General features: G+C 40.8%; 1 protein-coding gene across 2 annotated transcripts in view; it reads left to right on the forward strand.

Annotated features, from left to right (window-relative positions):
* cdon (cell adhesion associated, oncogene regulated) overlaps window positions 1-24,162 on the forward strand; it is a 42,007-nt gene extending 17,845 nt beyond the window's left edge. For both annotated transcript variants that reach the window (XM_022202775.2, XM_051957677.1), the window contains exons 8-19: window positions 4,483-4,757; window positions 5,124-5,298; window positions 9,377-9,493; window positions 10,614-10,817; window positions 12,161-12,342; window positions 13,663-13,768; window positions 16,628-16,750; window positions 16,940-17,131; window positions 18,901-19,196; window positions 19,325-19,404; window positions 20,239-20,501; window positions 23,535-24,162. In XM_022202775.2, the coding sequence (XP_022058467.2) occupies window positions 4,483-4,757; window positions 5,124-5,298; window positions 9,377-9,493; window positions 10,614-10,817; window positions 12,161-12,342; window positions 13,663-13,768; window positions 16,628-16,750; window positions 16,940-17,131; window positions 18,901-19,196; window positions 19,325-19,404; window positions 20,239-20,501; window positions 23,535-23,689 (2,168 nt within the window). In that variant the 3' untranslated portion in view covers window positions 23,690-24,162. The remainder of the gene's footprint in view (window positions 1-4,482; window positions 4,758-5,123; window positions 5,299-9,376; window positions 9,494-10,613; window positions 10,818-12,160; window positions 12,343-13,662; window positions 13,769-16,627; window positions 16,751-16,939; window positions 17,132-18,900; window positions 19,197-19,324; window positions 19,405-20,238; window positions 20,502-23,534) is intronic.
* The last annotated feature ends 331 nt before the right edge of the window (window positions 24,163-24,493 follow it).

Raw genomic sequence — 24,493 nt, forward strand, 5'->3', positions numbered from 1 at the left:
AAAAGTGTCAGCCTCTCAAAACATGGTTTGGAAAGTTGAGTAGAGACGAGATCGATAGTCAGATGGTGGATTTTCTGTAGTTTCTTTACTTTAGCCAGAAACACAACTTCTAATTGAAGCTAATGTTGCTCTGATTGTGTTTATAGTTCTGTTGTTTTTTTTTTAGCATGTTGAGGAATTTCTAGCTTCAGATCAGCTAATTCCAAGACTTTTAAGACTTCTTTGGCTAACAAAATATGTTGGCCTCTCAAAAACAAGGTTTGGAAAGTCAAGTAGAGAAAATAACAGCCACATGGGTCTGTATGACTAAAAAATGTGTCAGCATTTCAAACCATGGTTATGAGAGTTGTAATAAAAACAATACAGAAAATTCATTCAGCCTTCGATATTAAAGTAAGTTATTTTTGGCCCGGAGACGTCTTTTCTGGTTCATATGCTTGGCAAAACTAAGCAGCTCTCTTTATTAATCTGTCAAAAAATCTTCTGTAATTTTTTTTTAGTTCGGCCAGAAATGCAACTTTAAAATTATTGCTAGTGTTGCTCTGGATGTGCCATAGTTATGTTTTAAGGGCGTCGATGGAATTTCTGGCTCCAGATTAGCCAGAAATAAAACTTTAAAGGACTAATTTGTGATCTTTGAAGATTTTTTGGACTTAAAAAATATGTCAGCCTCTCAAACCATGTTTGTTTTTTTGTTTGTTTTTTTCCAAACCATGAATATGAAAGTAAATATATTTTTGGTCAGGAACCATCTTTTTAGGTTCATATGTTTGCGGAACTAAGCAAATATATTCATTAATTCATCAAAAACCTTTCTTTTATGTAGTCACTTTAGTCCTTTAATTGATGCCAATGCTGCTCTAGATGTGCTGTGGTTAGGTTTTTCGGCATGTTCATACATTTCTAGCTTCAGATTAGCCAAAAATAAAACAAAATTGTGATCTTTTAAGACTCCTCTGGCCAATAAAATAGATGTCAGCCTCTCCAGCCAGGGTTTAGAATGTCAGGTAGAGATGAGATCAATGGACACAAAGTTTTGTAGATGTGACTCGTTTCAATTTTTAGGGTGAAAACAATACAGAAAATTAAATTAAACTTTTATTGCTAAAGAAAAGACATTTTTGGTTCTTATGTTTGGCAAAACTAAGCAACTCTTTTCATTTATCTATTAAAAAATCTTTTTCTGTGGTTTCTTTTGTTCCTTAAGATTAATGTTCTGGATATGTTGTAGTTATTTGTTCACTGTGTTGAGGAACTGGTAGCTTCAGATTTGCAAAAAATAGAACTTTGAAGGACTCATTTTTGATCTTTTAAGACTCCTTTGGCGAAGAAAGTCTGCCTGTGTATAGATATTTTTGGGGCAGAAGATGTCTTTAAGAGCCAAAGTTTTGTGCGTTTGGGTCTGACTTTTCCATCCAGCTTGTGTTTGTGTCACGGTTCGAGGCCTCGCAGGGATGAAGAGATACCAAACTTGTAGAAAAGCCACCGTGATTGTCACAAGAACTCCTGGTAGTGTTGCAAAGGGTTAAGACATCCTGCCAGATGCGATCTCTGTGGGCCTGCGCATACAGTATCTGCAGGGAGTCCTTGCTTTGTGAGTGTAAATGTGCTTCTCTGAGGGCTGGTAGGGGAGGCTCGGCCAAGGCCGCCCTCCTCCTGAGCCTTGAACTGAGCCTGAGCGTGAGAGTGAGCTTTGTGCACACCGTCGGGGATAAGCCCCCGGACGCTGGAATGTAAGGAGTAGCCATGGAGGGCTATGACGAGGACCAGACCACCCAGCTGTCAACATCATACACAACTGCCTTTTATTTATTAACACATCACAGCCCTCCTCCCTCCTCCTCCTCCACCAGTCTCCCCCTTTCTTCTTCTTCTCCTCCTCAATCCCCAGACGCTCCAACGCCAAGGCCCCATTCCTCAGCTTGGCCCTGTATCTGCAGCATGATTAATGCAGCTACGTGTAGGGAGGACGAATCAGACGGGATCAGGCGGGTTCACCGCAAAAACACTTCTTTTCCGCAAGAAGAAAAATGAATATCTTTCACTTCGGGTCACGTTTTAAAACAGCCGATAAGCAGGACGTAAACACTCTGCGGTCAGTTTGTGTTCAGGTTTTTATTCAGGTACCAGGCACTGGCCGCTTATCGAATGTATCGCTGAACCGTGTAGTCTGATTATAATTCATCACTTTCTGAAATCTGTTTTTTGTTTGTGTCCGTCGCCATGACAACATCCAGCTTTCATGTGTCAACTGGGAGAGGAGATGTGGTGTGTTTTCTGTCATGCGGTTGTCTGTTTTATTTTTTTTTCCATATCGACACACATTGTGCAGCCCTGAAACTGCAGCAAGACTCTTATTTTTATCTTTTAAAATCAAATAATTCCAAAAAAGCATCTTTTATTTGCAGAAATCCTCTCGGCAAGAAGCTATTTCCTTGCCCAGACTGTCAGAAGTATAAAAAATACGCCCACAAATCCTCCAATAAGCTCAGCTCCGTCCAAATTGAGGCTCCTGTCTGTGCTGGTAATCCCTGGTGATTTACCATCACATTTACTCCAAGGTGCTCCTCTCTAATGGACTGAGCTTTTTTCTGGGAAAGACCTGGCATCTCTGCCCAGGTGCGGCAGCACTCACCGGTCGTATATCAGGATGCCGAGGTCTCCGTGTCCTTAATTGCCTCCTCCTCCCGTATCGACGTATTGGAGTCCTGGCTGCCGGTCGAGCTGTGAGTCAGAGTAGGAGGAGGAAGGGATGTAGCGCCGAGGTCTGATTCTCTCCGGTATTTTAATGGTTGGTGTGTGGAATGTGTGGCAGCTGGCCGCCGTCCCAGGATCAGGTCTAGTGTTACCAGCTCCAGGCCTGTTTGTTTTACAAAGTGAACCGGTGCCGCACACATCAAAAACAGGGCCTGAAACTGGACCCGGGACCCTGCAGAGCGAACCCGCACTACGTTCACCTCCTCATTCACTTGTTTAGGTTTTACTATTCAGCTCTGGTGCTGCTTGACCTCAGCGGTGTGGCTCAAAGTCGAGCGGCCTCGGCTCTGCCAAACCGGTGTCAGCCATAATAAGGCTCTCAGCTCCCATGATTTGCCCAGGTGGAGTGCTCCGGCCCTGGCAGGGAGCTGATGAAAAAAACACTGTGTGATTTGATGTAGTGCTGCAGAGATCTTTTTTTTTAAAATGGAGATTAAAATGCTGTTTGCAAATGGAAAACTTTGCTGCACTGGCTGCCCTCTCTTCACGTGACTGACTGAGTAACATTGTGGTCGTGTTGCTTCAGTTTTTATTACGTTGAATTTTCAGCAGTGACAGGTTCACAGAACTCAACGTAGGTCCGCTAAAGAAACTAGATATTCACAAATAAAAGTATAATGGCAAAGTGTAACAGTGAGCACTTATGCAGCAGTTTGTTGACTAAAATGTGTTTTTTTTTCTTGCAGTGTTCATGATGATTTATCAGTTATATGCATGGTATTGGAATGAAAACGACACTATTTATGATGTAGCATGCATTTGTCTAACTGGTTGTGATGCTCAAAATCTTGTATGTTTATTTGCGTGTTGCCAAAAATGATGCGTTTTTTTGAAGTCGCAACCTCTTACTGAAATGTTAAAACCTCTTGTATGCAGCAGATTAACTAAAATCTATTTTTCTTGCAGTGTTCATGATGATTGATCAGTTCTATACAGAAAAATGGAATGAGAACAGCATTATTTATGATGTAGCATGCGTTTGAACTGAAGTCTAATTGGTTGTTATGCCCAAAATCTAGTATGTTTATTTGCATATCGCCCAAAATGACGTTTCTTTCGGACGCCACAATCAGGTGTTGCCAATACTAGAAAAAATGACTCCACATCCTATAGAGGCTATTTGACTGGTTCAGTTTGTTTTTACCACCTCTACAAACTCTACAAAGATGTTTCACTGTGCTGAATGTATCATCCAACAACTTGCTCCTCTGTTCACTGTTTTTATTCATTTTATTCCTTTATATTGTGTGTAAACACTGCCTGCAGTTCACCTGAAAAATCTTGGGCCAATTTTTTTTTTTTTTTGCATTCTTATTTATTTATTCACAATAAGTGCTGCAAAGTGTTAATTTTGGCTCATTTTGAATGAGACATATTGAATATAGTATGTGCTTATTTCAATTAAATATCACATTTTAAGCTTAGTCATTTATTTTTCTAGACAGAATTAGACATTAAAGAAGATGTGTATGAGGACTGACTGAAAGATAAAAATCTGATAATTTTTTTGTTTTCACAATTTCTGGCTCTGATTAAATGGTGTATTTTTTTTAACATTTTTTTTAAAGAAATGTTGTCCTTTAAAGCAGTTGAGTTTCAAAGGGTAAATGTCATTTTCTTTGACCTAAACAAGAGTGTTGATTGATTTTAGTTTTTGCTCTGTTGTCTGACTGATCTGTGAAGCCCAGCTTATAATTTCATAATCTTTGATATTGTCACTAACAGATCCACAGCTGAGCTCCACTGCCGGCGTTCTGCTGGAGGCGTCGCCGTCGCTTCACCCCATCCAGAGCGACGAGGGCCACGAGCGCTTCCTCACCGAAGACGAAGGCGGCGCCGTCAACCTGCCGGCCGACAGGAGCAGCGACCATCCGACTCCCGAGGCGCCGATCATCACCAGCCCCCCTCAGACTCACAAACCCGACATCTACGACCTGGAGTGGAGGGCTGGACGAGACGGAGGAAGCCCCATAAACGCCTACTTTGTCAAATACCGTAAGGTGAGTAGAAATACATGCCGCCATGGTTTCTTTCTCCACCACAAAAACCTTTCGCTGACGTAAAACAGCTGAGAACCGGCGAATGTAATTTATACTGACTGAATAGTTGGTCATTTCCTCTTTAAAACCCTGTGTTTGCTTCAGTAATCGCCTCACTCTGACTATAAAACTGCAGCCGTACAAGTTAAGACCTTGTTGGCAGCCGGACTCCTTTTTGCCGGAGTTGGAAATTGTGACAGAAATCTCAGAGGCATTGTTTCTTCCGTTCAGCCTCGGAAAGACTCCGAACCGTGGAGGGACTATGGAGCGGAACAGATGATTTTGTTTTGCTCCCTTGTCATATATTTATGTTTGTCTTTATGTCAGGTCGATGAAATGGGAACGGTGGTGGGAAACTGGCACACGGTTCGAGTCCCCGGCAGCGAGAAAACTCTGCGGCTGTCCGAGCTCGAGTCCTCGAGTCTCTACGAGGTGCTGATGGTGGCTCGAAGTTCAGCTGGCGAGGGTCAACCGGCCATGCTCACCTTCCGCACCGGGAAAGGTCAGCCGAACCACCAAGTCATAAAGGAAAATAAACACCCAAACACCACTTAAACCCTCAAATTCCTGTCTGTATTAGTCTTTTAAGTGTTTCTCATCATATTCTTGGGAATAACTGACCACTGGAAGACACCACTTTAACCTCTTCTCCACCAGATTTACAAAAAATAGAGGAAATTTCTCAGCTGCCTAAAACCTCAACAGTAAATGTCAGTTTTTCTGTGTCCGCTCCTCTGACTTAAAGAATGTCTGTTCGTTGCTGGATTCAATATTTTGCAGATATTCAGGAAGAACTTTATCATAGAAGAAGCTGAAAAACATTCAAAATGCATAAGAAAAAGTACTGCAGTTCTTTTTGTGGTGATATTTGCGTTTCTACCTCCAGAATAAATCCACAGAATCACATTATGTTTGTGATTTATAGAAGAAAAACTTCCAGCCAAGCTCATTTTTGGCTCAATTCACACTTTTTATGTGCTAAAGAAGAATAAATTATTACTATCTGCAGCCACATACTGTATCTGATAATAGATTGTTCCCCTAAATAACTACTTCCTGAGTCACAGTCATAATGATCGGTATCGGTCATAGCAAATGACTGTGCTTCTTTTCTTTTGTGCGTTTTTGAGGCAAATCAAAAATAAGAATGACCGCAAATGTCCCCCAAAAAACTAACAATAGTTGTTGCACCGCAGTAGTGTTGACAAAATGTTCCCCTTGGCCAGAAATATGTGAAAACCGCTGCCAAAACCACGGATATGATTGTATCCTGAGGGTGGTTGTTTTACAAAATGATCCTGGACCAAAAAAATGCCAACCAGTCCAGAAATCAGACTCTTATGTCCAGATGTGGCTCGAGATTGCACCAGAACAACACCACCGCTGTAAGAAATACAAAGGAATGTGTGTTTTGTGTGCAAACTGTTTAATTTTGCTGTTTTCTGTAAAACTTGCCTCCGTTTCCTGCAGCCAGGAATACAATTTGGTGGAGAAATGAGAGATACAAGTACATTTTTCATATATGATCCAAAGTCGACCAATAAAAGGCATAAACAAATAATCAGAAATGGCAACAAAGACATGATTTTTTTTTTTTTTTTTAAATCCTCATTAGTAGCTACAGCCTTGTTCAGGAAAAGCTAGACTATGTTGCTCGAGTTAAATCCCAGTTTTTAAGCAATTTTTGGTGTGCAAAAGTGCTTTCCAGTTAAAAGACTGAAATTAGTGTTTAAATGTGCCTATCAAGTTTAAATATAGGAGTTTAGGCCCAATAGTGGGATTTCTGGTGTGATTTTGCCCGAGTAATGTACATTTTAGGAACTAAAACCCTTCAAAAGAACATGTAAAATGGTGTAATAATGCAGCAAAAAACCCTTCGGTGTTATTAATTAGGGAGTTTAACTTTGCTAATTTGAGCTAATTTACACACGTGGACAAAATTGTTGGTACCCCTCAGTTAAAGAAGGAAAAACCCACAATTCTCACTGAAATCACTTGAAACTCACAAAAGTAACAATAAATAAAAATTATTGAAAATTAAATAATCAAAACAGCCAGTACTTTTGAATTGTTGATTAACAATTATTTAAAAAACAAACTAATGAAACAGGCCTGGACAAAAATGATGGTACCTCTATAAAAGATTGAAAACTATTTGACCAGAGTGACATGATTAACTCAGGTGTGTCATTTAATTGACATCACAGGTGTTTCCAAACTCATAATCAGTCAGTCTGCCTATTTAAAGGGAGACAAGTAGTCACCCTGCTGTTTGGTGAAAAGGTGTGTACCACACTGAACATGGACAACAGAAAGCGAAGGAGAGAATTGTCCCAGGACATCCGAAAAAAAATGATAGACAAACATCTTAAAGGTAAAGGCTATAAGACCATCTCTAAACAGATTGAAGTTCCTGTGACAACAGTGGCTCATATTATTCAGAAGTTCAAGACCCACGGGACAGTAGCCAACCTCCCTGGACGTGGCCGCAAGAGGAAAATTGATGACAAATTGAAGAGACGGATCGTTGGAATTGTATCCAAAGAGCCCAGAGCAACCTCCAAAGAAATTAAAGGTGAACTCCAAGGCCAAGGTACATCAGTGTCAGATCGCACCATTCGTCGTTGTTTGAGCCAAAGTGGACTTCATGGGAGACGACCAAGGAGGACACCACTGCTGAAAAAAACTCATAAAAAAGCCAGACTGGAATTTGCAAAAATGCATGTTGACAAGCCACAAAGCTTCTGGGAGAATGTCCTTTGGACAGATGAGACCAAACTGGAGCTTTTTGGTAAGGCACATCAACTCTATGTTGATAGACTCAAAAAGCAAGCATACGAAGAAAAGAACACTGTCCCTACGGTGAAACATGGAGGAGGCTCAGTAATGTTTTGGGGCTGCTTTGCTGCATCTGGCACAGGGTGTCTTGAAAGTGTGCAAGGTACGATGAAATCTGAAGACTATCAAGGCATTCTGGAGAGAAATGTGCTGCCTAGTGTCAGAAAGCTTGGTCTCAGTCGCAGGTCATGGGTCTTCCAACAGGACAACGATCCAAAACACACAGCCAAAAACACCCAAGAATGGCTGAGAGAAAAGCGTGGACTATTCTAAAGTGGCCTTCTATGAGCCCAGATCTGAATCCCATTGAACATATGTGGAAGGAGCTGAAACATGCCATTTGGAGAAGACACCCATCAAACCTGAGACAACTGGAGCTGTTTGCTCATGAGGAGTGGGCCAAAATACCTGTTGACAGCTGCAGAACGCTCATTGACAAATACAGAAATCGTTTAATTGCAGTGATTGCCTCAAAAGGTTGTGCAACAAAATATTAAGTTATGGGTACCATCATTTTTGTCCAGCCCTATTTCATTAGTTTGTTTTTTTAAATAATTATGTTAATCAACAATTCAAAAGTGATGGCTGATTTTGATTATTTAATTTTCAATAAATTTTTATTTATTGTTACTTTTGTGAGTTTCAAGTGATTTCAGTGAGAATTGTGGGTTTTTCCTTCTTTAACTGAGGGGTACCAACAATTTTGTCCACGTGTGTAAATAAGAAACAATTCAGTGCAGTCCGGATGAGGGTTTTGATGAAATATAGCAATTTGGAGCTAGTTATAGTTCATTTTTCTAGACAGAACCAGCAATTTTAATGTGCAAAAGTGCTTTCCAGTTAGATGAAAGACTGGAATTAGTGTTTTAAATGTGCCTAACAAGCTTACATATAGGAGTTAAGAACTAATAGTGGTATTTCTGATGTGATTTTAACTGAGTAATGCATATTTTAGGAACTACAAACATTCAAAAAGCATGTATAATAGTGTAATAATGTTGCAAAAGACCCTTCAGTATTATTAATTAGGGAGCATATCTTAACAAATTTAAACTAATTTAAGTAAGAAACAATTCAGTGCAGTGTGGATGAAGTTTATTTTGATGAAACATAAGAATTTGGAGCTTATTTTAGTTCGTTTTTCTAGACAGAACCAGCAATTTTCGTGCACAAAAGTGCTTTCCAGTTGGAAAAAAAGACTGAAATTAGTGTTTTAAATGTGACTAACAAGTTTTAATATGGGGTTTGGACCCTATAGTGGGATTTATGGTGTGATTTTTACCTGAGTAATGTACACTTTAGGAACTAAAACCATTCAAAAAGCATGTAAAATAGTGTAATAATGTAGCAAATGCCCTTTTGGTGTTAAAGTAGGGAGCTTAACTTAACTAATTTAAGATAAACAATTCAGTGCAGTCTGGATGAGGTTTATTGTGATGAAATAGGACAATTTGTAGCTTGTTTGACAGAACCAGCTTTCAAACATGAAATGATCAAGGGCAGGAAAAGGTTTTTGCAGTTGCTGGGGCTGTTAAATTATGTATTTTTTAAAAGAAAACTACTCTTTCAACCCTGCATTAAGGTTTTGAGTTTCTGTTTTTATGTTAGACACACTCAAACAGTTTAGTCGTGGCTTCAAATTCGCCAGAAGGAACCTGAAATTTTACATCTCAAGCTGCTTTTGGTGGAACTCATGGTCTTGTTTTCTGACTTCCTGCTTCTCCTTTCCCTCTCTTTTTCAGAAAAAAGCACCTCCTCCAACAAGAATCCGTCCAAGCCTCCCGTCATCTCGATGCCGCCCAAAGCCCCCGAGGACAAAACCCCCAACACCCACTTCGGAGTCGTCATACATGACAGAGGTAGGTGTTCGCACAATCGCCGACTGTTGCTGCAGCCGCCGGACGCCGCAGGCAATGCTAGTGGGATGTTTGTGAGGAGATCATGGAGCTTTGTGTCACGCAGATCGTCAGTCGGCGAAGGAGTTCATGACCGGGCTGCGCTGAGGAGATCTCAGAGTTCGGCGCTTAGATGTGGTCTGTTTTGTTTCTTTGTGCATCGGAGTACAAACAGTGAAACGATAGCTGACACGCTGTAATGACTCAGTGGAAGAAAGATGCTGTAAGCAGAAAGCTGTGAGATTGCACACAGCTTCAGGGTCAGATGCCGTGTGCTTTAGCCAAATTACAAACAAACTGACTTTGCTGAGACTCTCATTAGTCTTCTCACTAACCCTCTTTTCTCTCTTCTTACTCTCTGCTGCTCCTCTAACTTTGTGATTAAGAGCCCAGGCAGTAAGTATACACTTCGCTGCATGGCTTCTCTGTGACGTGAATTCTTTGCTTTTTATCTTTCACCTTAACCCTTGTGTCATCCTGCGAGTCAAACTGACCCATTTTAAAGTTTGAAAATATGGAAAAAAAATTATTTTCATAGTGAAAACTTGAAATGGGAATTTTTTTGAACATTTTTTGGTGGTGAAAAAAAGAAATGTTAAAAATAATGTTTCTTTAAGAACATTCAGAAAAAAAATCAACCAAAATCCAGCGAAATCCGCTGGATTTTGGTTGATTTTTTATTTTTTTCTGAATGTTCTTAGAGAAAATAGTAGAACTTTTACTTGTATATATGGAATCACTTCAGATATTTTTAGGAGTTTTGGGGAAAATTTTTATGCATTTTTTGCAAATATTTACAATTTTTATTTTTTAAATTTTTATTTATTGACAAATTTGGGGAATATTTTTAAATAAAACGTTTGAGGGAAACTTAAGGAATTTTGGAATTTTCTTTCTCAAGAATTATTATTATTATTATTTTTTTTTTGCTGAATTTTTGGATTTTTTTTCAGACAAGGAAACAATGTTTTTTGGTTCCTGTAAATGAGGACAACAGGGGGGTTAAAGATTAATCCAGTGCGGTGATGATGGCGGCCAGTTTTCATGGTTCTCATTGAATTTACTTTATTTCTTTCCGTCTCAGTCCCTGAGGCTCCCGATCGCCCGACCATCTCCATGGCGACTGAGAGTTCGGCGTACGTCACCTGGATCCCGAGAGCCAATGGCGGCTCTCCGATCACGGCTTTCCGGGTGGAGTACAAACGTGGCCGCAGTGCAGAGTGGGTGGTAGCGGCGGACAACATCTCGCCTCTAAAACTGTCCGTGGAAGTTCGCAATCTGGAGCCTGGTGAGTTTTCACGTCATTCCAAACTTTTCTGCGCAATCCAGTGAATCAAAACATGACTGTTCGGCCCAGGTGAAGGCGTCTCATCACCAGACGTTATATGACTAGGTCTAAAAGTTGGCTAACCTCTCCTGTGTTTGTTTTTCTTACACCAGACCAGTGTTTTACTATTGCATACAAGAGTGAATCATTCGCTGAGCAAACACTCGACTCTGTTGCCGATAATGACGCAGGTCCTCTGAACTCCAGGCGGTTTTATTTTTGCTCACTGTTGGATCATTTTCAAAGCAATGGCTGGAAAGAGAGAGAACAAAGTTTGCTTTTATTTTTCAAAAATTTGAAGAAAAAAAAATGGTATCAACATGTATATTTTTTCCAACCACCCATAGGTTATACCAATAGTAGACAAAAATACAGTACATACTATAGGTATTTACTATTTACACTACAAATTTCTTTTCATACGTGCCTTTAAATATTTGTCACATAACTTTTGGTCATAGCTGAGTCAGTTATGGCTTCTCAATTATACTGAGGAGTTTAGAATTTAATCTTTTTGTAGAATCTAATTAAAATAAACACTTCTTCTTTTACTATCTTCTAAATAAGACATGTAAGTTAATGTGATTTTGATGAAATTCCAAGCTCAGGTTATGTTAGATTCTCCAATAGATTGGCATGTCACAGATGAGTAGTTCAAGGACCATCAGAAGGCCGAAGATACAATGATTCTGTCTGTTTTTATGGTTTCTGCCTCTATGTCATAGTGTGGTGTCATTTTGGCAGCTTTTTGAGTGGATCTCAGAAATGTCTCTCAAGCACAGACTGTAAAAACTGAACAAGAAACACAAGCAGTTGCCACAAGAAATTAGCTTGTCTCACAGTGGCTAATGCTATGCTAACAGCTAGCAGCTAAGCTAGAAGGTAGCCACAGATTAAGCTGAAGCAGAATCTGGAAAACAATAATTGATAATGCTTTAAGATATGAATAATAAAAGTGACAGACCAGAGAAATATTAAGAAGATAAAGAAGAAGGGCAGGAAACTAACTTATCAATCTCGGTTGATAACCAGAGGAAAGCATCCTAATTTAATCACTCCTATTTCTATTTTACATATTCAATTATAGTCACTGTTATTAATGAAGAACTCTAGATATGTACGACAGATTATCTGTTGTCACAAGCTATTAAAACATTACATTTAATTTATAACAGTTTGAATGTTGGTTATCAACCTTTCTTGATTACCAGTGATCGATACCTGCCCTGAAAAACTCATGAGTCAGTCCCTACTCAGCACCACTGTACTGTAACTCTCCTGCTCTCTTTATTTTCCTCTCTCAGGATCTGCCTACAAGTTTCGTGTGGTGGCCATGAACATGTACGGTGAGAGTCCTCACAGCATCCCATCGAAGCCCTACCAGGTTCCTCACGCCAGCCCTCGAATCGCCGACCGTCCGGTGGTCGGACCTCACATCTCATCCACCGACGCCATCAGCGACACGCAGATCATGCTGCGCTGGACTGTGAGTTTGACGCTGTACATTCACAAAAATCAAGCAGTCAGATGATAATTCAGGTTTTACATAATCTTAATTTGAGTTTTAACAACTAAAACAAACAGTAAAGTAACTAAACTGGCTGTTGGAACTATTTATTACAGTTGACCAGCAACAGTTTTTGCTTAAATGTTGATTTACTGTAGTTTTATTGTACAATATTTGATTATTGCTAACATTTAGCTTGTTTACAACCTTATTTGATCATCTGGATGCTTGTTTCATTTTTTGTGTATTGTCTTTTCATTGCAGTGGCATAAAAATTCTGCTCTCACCACAAAAGTTGAATATCATTGTGCAGGGCTGCAACTAAGAAATATTTGTTCATTGTTCTTGGTTAAAAGAGTCATTGTTTGGCCTGTAAAATGTCAGAAAATAGTGAAAAATGGTGCTCAGGGTCATTTCTGTTCTTTTTCTTGTGTTTTCTAACCACAAAACTTGAATTTTATTTTCTAGGACTGCAACTAAAGATTATTTTCATTCTTCCTGGTTAATTGATTAGTAGTTTGGTGTATAAAATGTTGGAAAATATTGATAAATGATGCTCTGTGTTTACCAAAACCCCCCAAAAATATCCTGAAATGTCTTTTTGTCCACGGCTGAAAAATAGTACCAGAAAATATTCACATTAAAGAAGCTGAAATGAGAGAATTTACACTTTTTCTCCTAAATACTTCCCTAAACATTAAAAATCTACAGTTGACCACTAATTGATTGCTCACTTGATTGTTTCAGCTCGATCACTGCTTTGGAAATTGCTTAAAATGGCAGAAAAAGTTGAAGTAATGCAGACTCAAACTGAAATCTGCATGTAAAGCACACATGAATCAAAGGTACCGTAACTTCTTGACCCTGCGTATGACCTGCCAGTGGAATAATCTGTGCGATGAAGCATCTTTTGTGTCTGGCTCACCTGCATTTAAGCTGCTGCTGCTTCTTTTGCAGCCAAGACTCAATCAGGCCTTTAATCGAGCCGCTGCGCTGATTACAGCTCTGCAGGATAAGAGGCCTCCTCCGTCTGCGTCCTGATTCCTGCTGCCTTCAAAGCCGCCCCTCTTCCTCGCTGCAGATGGACGCAGATAGTTCCCCACATTTACTTAACCTCAGACTCATTATTTCCTGAACTTCAGACACGCGGTGCAATCACGATCTCGCTCGCAGTCTTGTACATCTGCCGATAACAAGACCCGCCATTAGTTTGCTGGAAAATTTCCTCTCTTTGTATCATAATTGCCCACCAGATTGCTGTAGTCTAATCTTTTTTTTTCTTTTTCCATCCCCTTACAGTACAGCCCCTCGAGTAACAACAACACTCCGATCCAGGGTTTCTACATCTACTACCGGCCCACAGACAGCGACAACGACAGCGACTACAAAAAAGACATAGTGGAAGGTAGGAGCTCATTTTAACGCAGAGCAGATTGAGCGTGTGGAGTGTTTGTCGACAGCCTCGTCCCGTCGTGGACGTTAGCTCACGCTGTGCAGATAAACTGGGAGCTGGGGGTGTAATGGATACTCGGGGTGAAGTGAAGAGGGGGCATTTCTGCCCTTTGATTTATAGAGAGCACTCTCCCCGGGCAGCAGGGCTCTCTGAAATCTGTTTTTAATAAATGGTTGCCAGCTAATGGGCTCAGAGCTGTAATATGAGCCCGGCCGGAGCAGAGGGGCTCAGGTTGCCGGGTGGAATGCTAACAGTTGAGCCTGGTACAGGAAGGGAAGGAGGGGCGACCGTTCACTCCCAGCGCTTCAACATCTGAGCTCTCAACAGAGTCCTCACTGCCAGGGACAAACGTCAGGCACGACAGTGGGCAGAAATTTAAAGATAAGGAACTCAAAAACAACAAAAATACCAATAGGTTTACCTTAAAATGTCCTGAATTCAGTCAGAAAAGGGAAGGATTTTAGAGGTTGTAGCTAAAGTGAACAATTTCCAAGATTTCAAAAAGTTATCGTTTCATATTGTACTTTAAATGTGCAATGTTTCTAAAAATCTGTGCAATGTCAGTATTTCTACTCGTAGAGCATCTGTACAGCATCATTGGTATGCACAATAGTGTTATTTTCCACATCCAGAGGACTTTGTACAATGTGAATATACACATATAAATATGCACATTATTTTTCTACTGATGTTTCTTAATTTTTTTTTGTTTTGTTCACATTTGCAAATCCCACCACTGTCTGATTAATAAGGGCTTAATATATTGTATATGCTGCTAAAAATGCTGTAATATGTTCAATAGACATATGAAAACTTTTCACCAAGTCCAGTTTTGCAGCCACTTAAAATTGAAATCATAACTTTGCCACTTGTGCTATCAAATAAAACACAGACTGTAACAATATTTACCAGAATTAACTCATTTCTTTCTCTTAAATGTCCTGAAATTGTCAATATGGTGCCCAAACTTGAGTAGAGCACTAGTAGAATAGTTTATGTGGCTCCTATACTTCTAAGCTAGTCATTTTTTGTTCATATTTTAAATGCACATTTACAAAAGTATGAGTTCTAGCAATAGAACTCGCATAAATATGACAAAACCAACATATCTGACAAACCACCAGTTGCAAAATTTTGGCACTGAGCAGTCTGTGATCCGTGAAAAATGTAACTTTTGACACTCGTGCTTTAAAATAAGACACCGACTCACTGGTATTTACCAGAATTATCCAGAATCTCAAAACTCCAACAATTGTCAATATGATGCCCAAGCTTTAGTAGAGGATCAATATAGTACTTTTTATAGATGCTATATTTGGAGGAATACAAAATTTATCTGCAACTTTCTTATTTTTTGTTCAGTTTTAAATTAAAGTTTCCAAAAAGTTGTAGTTTTGGAACTTGCATAAAATAAAAATGAGAGAAAACGACAAATCTGACAAACCAGTAACTGCTAAGTTATAACACTGAGCTGTTCTTGATCCTGTTAAAAATTTATTTTGGCATTCGTACTGTCAAATATTTACAAGAGCTATTTAATTTTTCTCTCCTCAGTACAAAAATTGTCATTCAGATGCCCAAGTTGCAATAGAGGACCAGTATTATACTTTGTGTGGATGCTATACTTGGAGGAATATAAACTTTCCAGTAGAACTTGCATAAAACAAGATAAAACTTCTAAGTTTTAGAACTGGGCTGTTTCAGAGCTTTTAAAGATGTAAGTTTGGCACTTGAACTATAAATTCAAACAAAAATGCACCAATATTTAGCAGAATTATCTATTTTTATCTCCTGAAAATGTCCTTAAATTGTCAAAAAGATGCCCAAGCCTCAGTGGAAGACCAGTGTAATACTTTTGTGGCTGGCATATTTGGAGGATAGGCTCCAGCACCCCCCACGACCCTAGTGAGGATAAAGCGGTGTATAGAGAATGGATGGATGGATATTTGGAGGAATCTAAACTTTTGATTCAATTTTCTCTTTTTTTCTCTTTACAATGTCCTGAAATTGTCAACATGGTTCCAAGCTTCAGTGGAGGATCAATATAATAGTTTTACAGATGCAATACTTGCAGGAATTTTAACTTTCTTGTTTTTTCGTGTTCATTTTTAAATGAAATTTCTCAAATACATAAGAACTTGCAAATAAAAAGACAAAACTGACAAATCTGACAAACTACTAACTTTTGTCTTTTGACACTGAGCCGGTTTTGACCCTTTAAACTAACCGACACATGAAAACTGCATATTTAAAATCCCCGATTGACCACAAACTTCAGCTTCTGGTGCTGAGCATGTTAACTTTAGCTGCAGGTTTCTTTCTTTCATTTTTCTCCCGACTTACACGATTTTAACATCCACTTCGGGTGCAGAGGTGCCGGACACATGCAGTGATTTATTACGCTCGATATCAAACAAAACGCAGCGAGACACGGCAGCTTGTTTCACCCCATTTGTTGGAAATGTAGCATTTCCATGTTGGAGGCTGTCGTCTCATCTGTGATTTGGGAGCGCTGCGATAGTGTGTTGGAGTGGGAATACTGGAGGGGAGCCAGGACAAACACGAAGCTGCCATATATGGAGCTCGACTAGAGTAAAGCAACTGTCTGGGCCCTCGTGGGACTGACGGAGAAAGAGTGGAGGGGGGAGAGCGTGAAAGAACATGACCTCCTGGAAAGAGGAAAAAAAGTGAGAGGCATGAGGAGAAGGATGATAAGAAAAGAAACACTGACTGGTTGTGAGCTTACACAGGATTTGGAGGTAGTTTCTCACCTTTGTCCTGCTTTTTTTTATTTTTTATTTGCCTTCTCAGGTGGAAAAAACTGGCACATGATCGGATACCTGCAGCCCGAGACCTCCTATGATATCAAAATGCAGTGCTTTAACGACGGGGGAGAGAGCGAGTACAGTAACGTCATGATCTGCGAGACCAGAGGTGAGAAAGAAGAACCCTCTACTTTATCCAGGCGTGTTCCTGCGAAGCCTGTAATTTTAATGATCGCCAAAATTGCACAACGTAAATGCGCAGGGTTTTTATGGGCGCAGCAACAATGGCTCACGTTTTACGGTCTGGCGCTGTTTTTTTTTTTTTGTCTTTGATGTGAATCCCCCTCCTCCGCTGCAGCGCGTCAGCCTCCGGGGTCGCCCAGCCAGCACCCCATCACCCCGTCGGGCCCCCACCCCCAGGAGCCTCCCAGCCCACCAGGGGGTCTGCTGTACCTGATCGTGGGCTGCGTCCTGGGAGTCATGGTGCTCATCCTGCTGGCCTTCATCGCCATGTGTCTGTGGAGGAACCGCCAGCAGAGCAACATGCACAGTGAGTTCACACGTAGACCGAGCTCGCGTTAAACTGTGAGATTTTGTGTCTGTTAAAAAAAAAAAAAGAAGTTGTGCATCCTCCAAGTTTTGCAGCAAGCGCACAAAAGTTAACTCAGTTCGAGCAGCCTCATTTTTAACGTCGATTGGCCCCGGGACAGCTTATGAAGCATATTCCAAGTGTTCGTTCCAAGTGCATATACAGATCCCACAGTGCTTGCAAAAGCATTGGCCATTGTTCGCTGGACCTTTTTAGCAGACCATTCGGGTCTGTGAATAGCCGGAGTTTTGCGATTTAAAGATTTCGGAGAAAAGCTGAAACTCTCAGGTGCCCACTTTCTCTGTGGATGAGGCTCATAAATAATTCACTGGAGACAGCAGGGTTTGAAATTCATAAAACAGCGACTATGTGACACCTGAGATTCTTACAATTTTTCTTTCATTTAACCTCCTAAACTACAGTGTTTTTTGTTTTTTTTTTGCTCCTGTCACGTTTTTCCTCACTGGGGGCTCATTTTTCACTGAAGTGTTAAATCCTGCACCGCTATGGATACCACTATATCATAGAAAATGAAGAAGCAAAAGCAGCATTTCTAGATTGTTCATTTTGTAAACATTTAAAAATACCCAGAAACATGTGCACCATTTTTTGCAAGTGCCCACGGGTGTCATCAGCGCTGGAAAACAGGAAAAGGCTCCACATGCTATAAATATTTAACTGTTTACATTTAGAATTTGTTTCCATACTTGTCTCCTCTCTATTTTGTATGTGAACAGCCTGCAGTTCAACCTAGGTCAGCCAAAAAAAAAAACCTGAATTTTTCCCACGTGACAGTTGGTGGAGTTATTGTTTCACAGACCACAGAAAATTTTGTTTTTGCAGAATCTTATTACTGCAAACACTATATTTTTGGTGAATTTCCTAATGGCACATGCAGAACAAAGTCGTTTTGGTCATAGCTAAGTCACCAGTTATACCGAGGAGCTTAGAATTTATGATTTTTATAGAATGTATTTGGATTTAACAGCTGATTTTTCACAACATTTTAAATGAGAGTTAAAGAGTAGAGTGATTTTGGTGAAATATCACAAGTGTAAGCACAGATTTGGTTCAGATTTCCATTGGAACATGTCAAAGATGTGTAGTTTAAGGACTGCAGGAAAGTTGACAATCTGACAATACATTCTTTTTTTTTTTTTTTTTATAGGTTCAGGCTCTTGCAAATTGTATAATTTTAGCTATTTGTGAAAAGTGATGTGTCTTTCAAACCTGTCTTGGAGTTCAGCGGTTTAACAAAACTTCCAACACTATAAGAGTATACAGGGGGTTGTAAATCTGGCGAAAATGTAAACATGAATGACTTTTATGCATGTATGAGTCATTTTCCGCCATACAAGTTAGCGAGTGGCGCACAATTCAAGGTGGTATACAACCAGCGAATGTGAAGAAAGTGTTCTGCTTGCCAACTAGTTTCACGTAACCAGTTCCAATGTAATGTAGGATGTCGTAAACCGAAGACCCCCCTGTATTCCATATCATAGTATAAGTCCGTATGAGTGCTGAATAGTACAAAATCAAAAACACAATATCTGATAATTGCATAAGCAGTATTAAGTCCAGGAAGTCATTCAGTGATAAACTTTTGGTCCGTTTTAAGTACTTTGGTTTGTGATCAGCTCAGTTAATAATTACTTTATTTTCCTTCATGCAGTAAATCCTTTTTAAACCTAGACTAGCTCAGACTCTTACACTGACCTCCATCTTTGCAGAGTATGACCCTCCCGGCTACCTGTACCAGCCGGCGGAGATGAACGGCCACATGCTGGAGTACACGACGCTGTCAGGGAGCAGCCGCATCAACGGGGGCATCCACGGCGGCTACGGGCACGGCGGGCAGATGTTGCCCCAGGGCTGCCACCACCTCCACCACAAGCTCCCCAACGGCTTGGCGCTGCTCAACGGCTCCGGCGGCCTCTTCTCACCTGGCCACCCACACGGCCACGATGGCACGCTGCCCCACGGCGCCCGGGACTGCGAACACTCGCACCCTCACCACCATCATAACGTGAGCAGAAAGCAGTCCAGACCTCGATGCTTGTTCCGAGCTTGATTCATGCTGAGCATGTACTAAATGAGGCACCGTGGGGTTTGCTAGTAGTGTGGCTAAATCTGGCGCTTGTGCTCTTTTCTCAGGGTGGAGGTATGTACACGGCTCTACCACAAACGGAGTCTTCTGATTGTATGAGCTGTCAGAACCTCTGCAACAACAACAGGTAGGAGAATATCACGATAAAATAAACTATTTCTTAATGCTTTTTTTGGTATTTTGGATTGGTTGTTTCTGTTTTCTATTTAAAAAGTCTTTGAATGTGTTGTCAGGTACAAAAAAAAAGTCAGTGGAATAATCACATCTGTCAGTTTATGTGCAGTAAAACCATAATGATCAGTGTGGGGAACATAAAATCCAGGTGAAGGCAGCATGCTTCTTAATGGGGATATTTTCTGCTGGCAAACAATAAACAAAAAAAAATGGTTATTGCAAAGAAAAGCTGGACTGAGAATATTAAATTTTCCCCGCTGCTGTAACTTTCAGCGGTGCTTTGGAGCCCCCTGTGAGGCCCAAACACACACATTTGCCCTCCTGCTAGTCCTGTTTATGTACTTAAGGGTCCCCAGCATCACAGTTTACCCTGTGTGCACCCAGCCAGCAGACCTAATGAGCCCACTGTTTATTTACCTCCGGCTGCTGGGAAAAGAGGGGGCGTGGCCACAAAATTCAGTCGTGCACCGAAGGAGGGGAGCTGGAAGGAAACAGCGGAGAAGCTGCGCTGCGTGCAACTGTCTGTTTTTGGGAGTTTCACTGAAGAGCAAAACCACAATGTGTCACAGTCACTTAGAGGCTGCGAGTGTGGACGTTTAATCTCTGGTCTGCAGCTGTGAGTTGTGTCGGAGCTGTCATTGTTTGGTACACTGTTAGTATTAACGCAAGGGTTCTGGGGTCTGGAGGAAAAGCCACAGCGAGGAAGAACCGGCGCGGTATGAGGGCGAGCACTTACCAACGCACGGGCACCTTATAAACGAATTTCTTTCCATCTGTGTCCGAGCAGATGTTACAACAAGACCAACGGCACCTTCTCCAGCGGCACTCTGCCTTTAATGCATCGTGTGGCATCGTGCCAGCAGGACGGGCTGGAGATGGTTCCTCTTGGCCAGGTTTCCTCTTCGTGCCGCGGCTCCGACAGCCAAACGAGATCCAGCGACCAGGAGGCCGACGTGGGCTACCAGCCGGACGAACACACGGAGTCGTCGCCCTCGCAACATTCCTGCTGTCTGATCAGGAACAATGCAAACTCTACAGCGGACGACACTGGTGAGACACATTCTTATAGCAAATGCCCACAAGCTTTTTCCAAGTATTTTGTCTTTTTTTTTTTTTTTCTCGTAACCGCAGGACACTACAACTCCTCTGTGCCTTTTTGGCCCCAGTTACGCAATGAGACTTCTTGTTTGTTTCAGATAATCTCACACAATAGCAAATCATGTTTGGATGTGATTTTTTTTTTTTCATTGTGACACCACATTTTAATATTTGATAACTGCAGATTGACTCACAAACTTTATAGCAACTTATAAACAAATTGTTTGGGGTCACTTGGAACTGTCTTTATTTTTGAAAGAAAAGCTTTTTTTTTTCAATGAAAATAACATTAAATTAATTGGATATACAGTTGAGACATTGCTAATGTGGTAAATATCTGGAAACGGCTGATTTTTAATGGAGTATCTCCATAGGGGTACAGAGGAACATTTCCAGCAACCATCATTCCTGTGTTCTAATGCTACATTGTGTTAGCTAATGGTGTTGAAAACACATTTTTCTATGTGCTTCATTTAAAAATTGGCAAAAAATATACCATTTTGGTCAACGAGATTCTGTAAAATGCAAATAATTTTGCAGTCTTTGGCGGAATTGGAGAGCTATTACTGATTTTGCTGTGACCAACAGTCAGGGGGTAAAAATTCAGAGACTTTTTCGATGAAAAGCAGGTTGGAGATTGTTATGGGAGCCTGAAATTTAAGGAGTAAAATATAATATCAAGAGCCACATTTTTTGCAGTGGGCACTTTTTTCAGTTTTTGTGAAATATATATTTGCAGAAATTCAACTTTAATAATGATTTTTGATATGATAAGACAGTTTTAAGTTCTCTGTACACACGTGGACAAAATTGTTGGTACCCCTCAGTTAAAGAAGGAAAAACCCACAATTCTCACTGAAATCACTTGAAACTCACAAAAGTAACAATAAATAAAAATTTATTGAAAATTAAATAATCAAAAACAGCCAGTACTTTTGAATTGTTGATTAACATAATTATTTAAAAAAACAAACTAATGAAACAGGCCTGGACAAAAATGATGGTACCTCTATAAAAGATTGAAAACTATTTGACCAGAGTGACATGATTAACTCAGGTGTGTCATTTAATTGACATCACAGGTGTTTCCAAACTCATAATCAGTCAGTCTGCCTATTTAAAGGGAGACAAGTAGTCACCCTGCTGTTTGGTGAAAAGGTGTGTACCACACTGAACATGGACAACAGAAAGCGAAGGAGAGAATTGTCCCAGGACATCCGAAAAAAAATGATAGACAAACATCTTAAAGGTAAAGGCTATAAGACCATCTCTAAACAGCTTGAAGTTCCTGTGACAACAGTGGCTCATATTATTCAGAAGTTCAAGACCCACGGGACAGTAGCCAACCTCCCTGGACGTGGCCGCAAGAGGAAAATTGATGACAAATTGAAGAGACGGATCGTTGGAATTGTATCCAAAGAGCCCCGAGCAACCTCCAAAGAAATTAAAGGTGAACTCCAAGGCCAAGGTACATCAGTGTCAGATCGCACCATTCGTCGTTGTTTGAGCCAAAGTGGACTTCATGGGAGACGACCAAGGAGGACACCACTGCTGAAAAAACTCATAAAAAAGCCAGACTGGAATTTGCAAAAATGCATGTTGACAAGCCACAAAGCTTCTGGGAGAATGTCCTTTGGACAGATGAGACCAAACTGGAGCTTTTTGGTAAGGCACATCAACTCTATGTTCATAGACTCAAAAAGCAAGCATACGAAGAAAAGAACACTGTCCCTACGGTGAAGCATGGAGGAGGCTCAGTAATGTTTTGGGGCTGCTTTGCTGCATCTGGCACAGGGTGTCTTGAAAGTGTGCAAGGTACGATGAAATCTGAAGACTATCAAGGCATTCTGGAGAGAAATGTGCTGCCTAGTGTCAGAAAGCTTGGTCTCAGTTGCAGGTCATGGGTCTTCCAACAGGACAACGATCCAAAACACACAGCCAAAAACACCCAAGAATGGCTGAGAGAAAAGCGTTGGACTATTCTAAAGTGGCCTTCTATGAGCCCACATCTGAATCCCATTGAACATATGTGGAAGGAGCTGAAACATGCCATTTGGAGAAGACACCCATCAAACCTGAGACAACTGGAGCTGTTTGCTCATGAGGAGTGGGTCAAAATACCTGTTGACAGCTGCAGAACGCTCATTGACAAATACAGAAATCATTTAATTGCAGTGATTGCCTCAAAAGGTTGTGCAACAAAATATTAAGTTATGGGTACCATCATTTTTGTCCAGCCCTATTTCATTAGTTTGTTTTTAAATAATTATGTTAATCAACAATTCAAAAGTAATGGCTGATTTTGATTATTTAATTTTCAATAAATTTTTATTTATTGTTACTTTTGTGAGTTTCAAGTGATTTCAGTGAGAATTGTGGGTTTTTCCTTCTTTAACTGAGGGGTACCAACAATTTTGTCCACGTGTGTATTTCTTGTCATGGTTGTGCTGTTCCCATAGAGGTGCAGGGCTTTTATGTTGTGAAATATGAGCCCACAGTGAGTAAAAAAGAGCCCGGAGTTTGGAGGGTTAAGTTAAAAGTAGCCCCAAAACTGCACCTTACCAGCTTCCCTAGTTGCATTTTTGTTTTTTTTTGTTTTTTTTTACCTTCAGAACCAGCCAGAAAAACATTTTTTTCCCCCAGCCTTCGTGGGAAAAGCAAGAGTTGTTTTGATCTTTTCCTCTAACAAGACAGAAAGTGAATAAGCCTATTTCCCAAAATATCAACCCAAATGTTAAGTGAGAACATTTGCTTCCAGACAGTCATGGTTCAGCCCTATTGTTAAACTGAACTCTTACAGTTGTTCTGCTTCATGTCCTACCAGCAGTTTTTTTTGTTTTGTTATATCATTACCAATCATTATGTTCTGTGCAGACAAACTATGCAGCATCGCCCACAAATTACACTGTGGGCCTCTCAAGTTTCTGTGCTTGTCTTTTTTAATATGAAGTACTAACCGAGGACTGTGCTCGTCTTTCTGTGCAGCTGAGGAGGAGCCGGAGAGCGAGGACACTGAGAGGCCTGTGGTGTGCTGGGAGAGCCCTTCGCTGCCAGACTTGGACTGTGACGAGAAGCCTGGGTGGATCTCCAGCGGCAGCCTGGCAGGAGAGCTGATCCAGGCCGGCCCGCAGGAGGCCTGAGCGCAGCCCACACACCAGCACAGCCTCCCACAGCGAGGACGGGAAACAGAAAGCAGGCAGAGAGGAGGACGGAGATAGTCAGAGACACTGCACGTGACGGTGACGAGGACACAGAGCTGTCGATGGACCGAGATGAGACGAGCGACGAGGGGAGGATGAAAGAGCCCGAGAGCACAGCCAGATGGAGCGAAACACAAAGACACAAACTGAATCCCTCTGGAGGGAAGACTCTCATAAAAGATCAAAAAAAACTCTTTAGATGACTTATTTATTTTTTTGTAGTAGTAAAATATTATTTCATATGAATGTATCTGTTTTAAAGAAAAAAGTTTGTCTTTTATATTATTTATGCCTTTTGGATGAGAAATACTTTCTATTTTTTGTTGTTTTTGTCCCTCTGTGTTCCACTTGAGGGTGGAGATTAGCAATTGTCTGTAAAGTTTTGTAATAATATAAAGAGAAGATATGGGAGAGTCAACAACTTTTTTTTTCTCTCTCTCCCCCCCCCCCCCCCCCCCCCCCAAACGTCTTCCCTATGTGCCTTGGTGTGCAGCGCCCGATGAATGATTGCCATCGTGAATTTCCCAGCCTCGATCCAAACCCCATCGATATTTCTGGCAGGCCTTTGATGTGGCTCAGCGATGGGCTGTTCCACTGCAGTGACCCCTGAACGGGGTGAACACTCCCTTCACTGTTCGCGTTCAGGCTGCTGCTCTTTGCTTCACTGAATACTTGATAGCTCATCGCTTTGCGCAAAATGCACCGTTGCTTTCAAGGGCGCCGGTGACCTACTGGCCCCAATCT

This window comes from Acanthochromis polyacanthus, chromosome 13, assembly GCF_021347895.1.
Source record: "Acanthochromis polyacanthus isolate Apoly-LR-REF ecotype Palm Island chromosome 13, KAUST_Apoly_ChrSc, whole genome shotgun sequence".
Lineage (NCBI taxonomy): Eukaryota > Metazoa > Chordata > Actinopteri > Pomacentridae > Acanthochromis > Acanthochromis polyacanthus.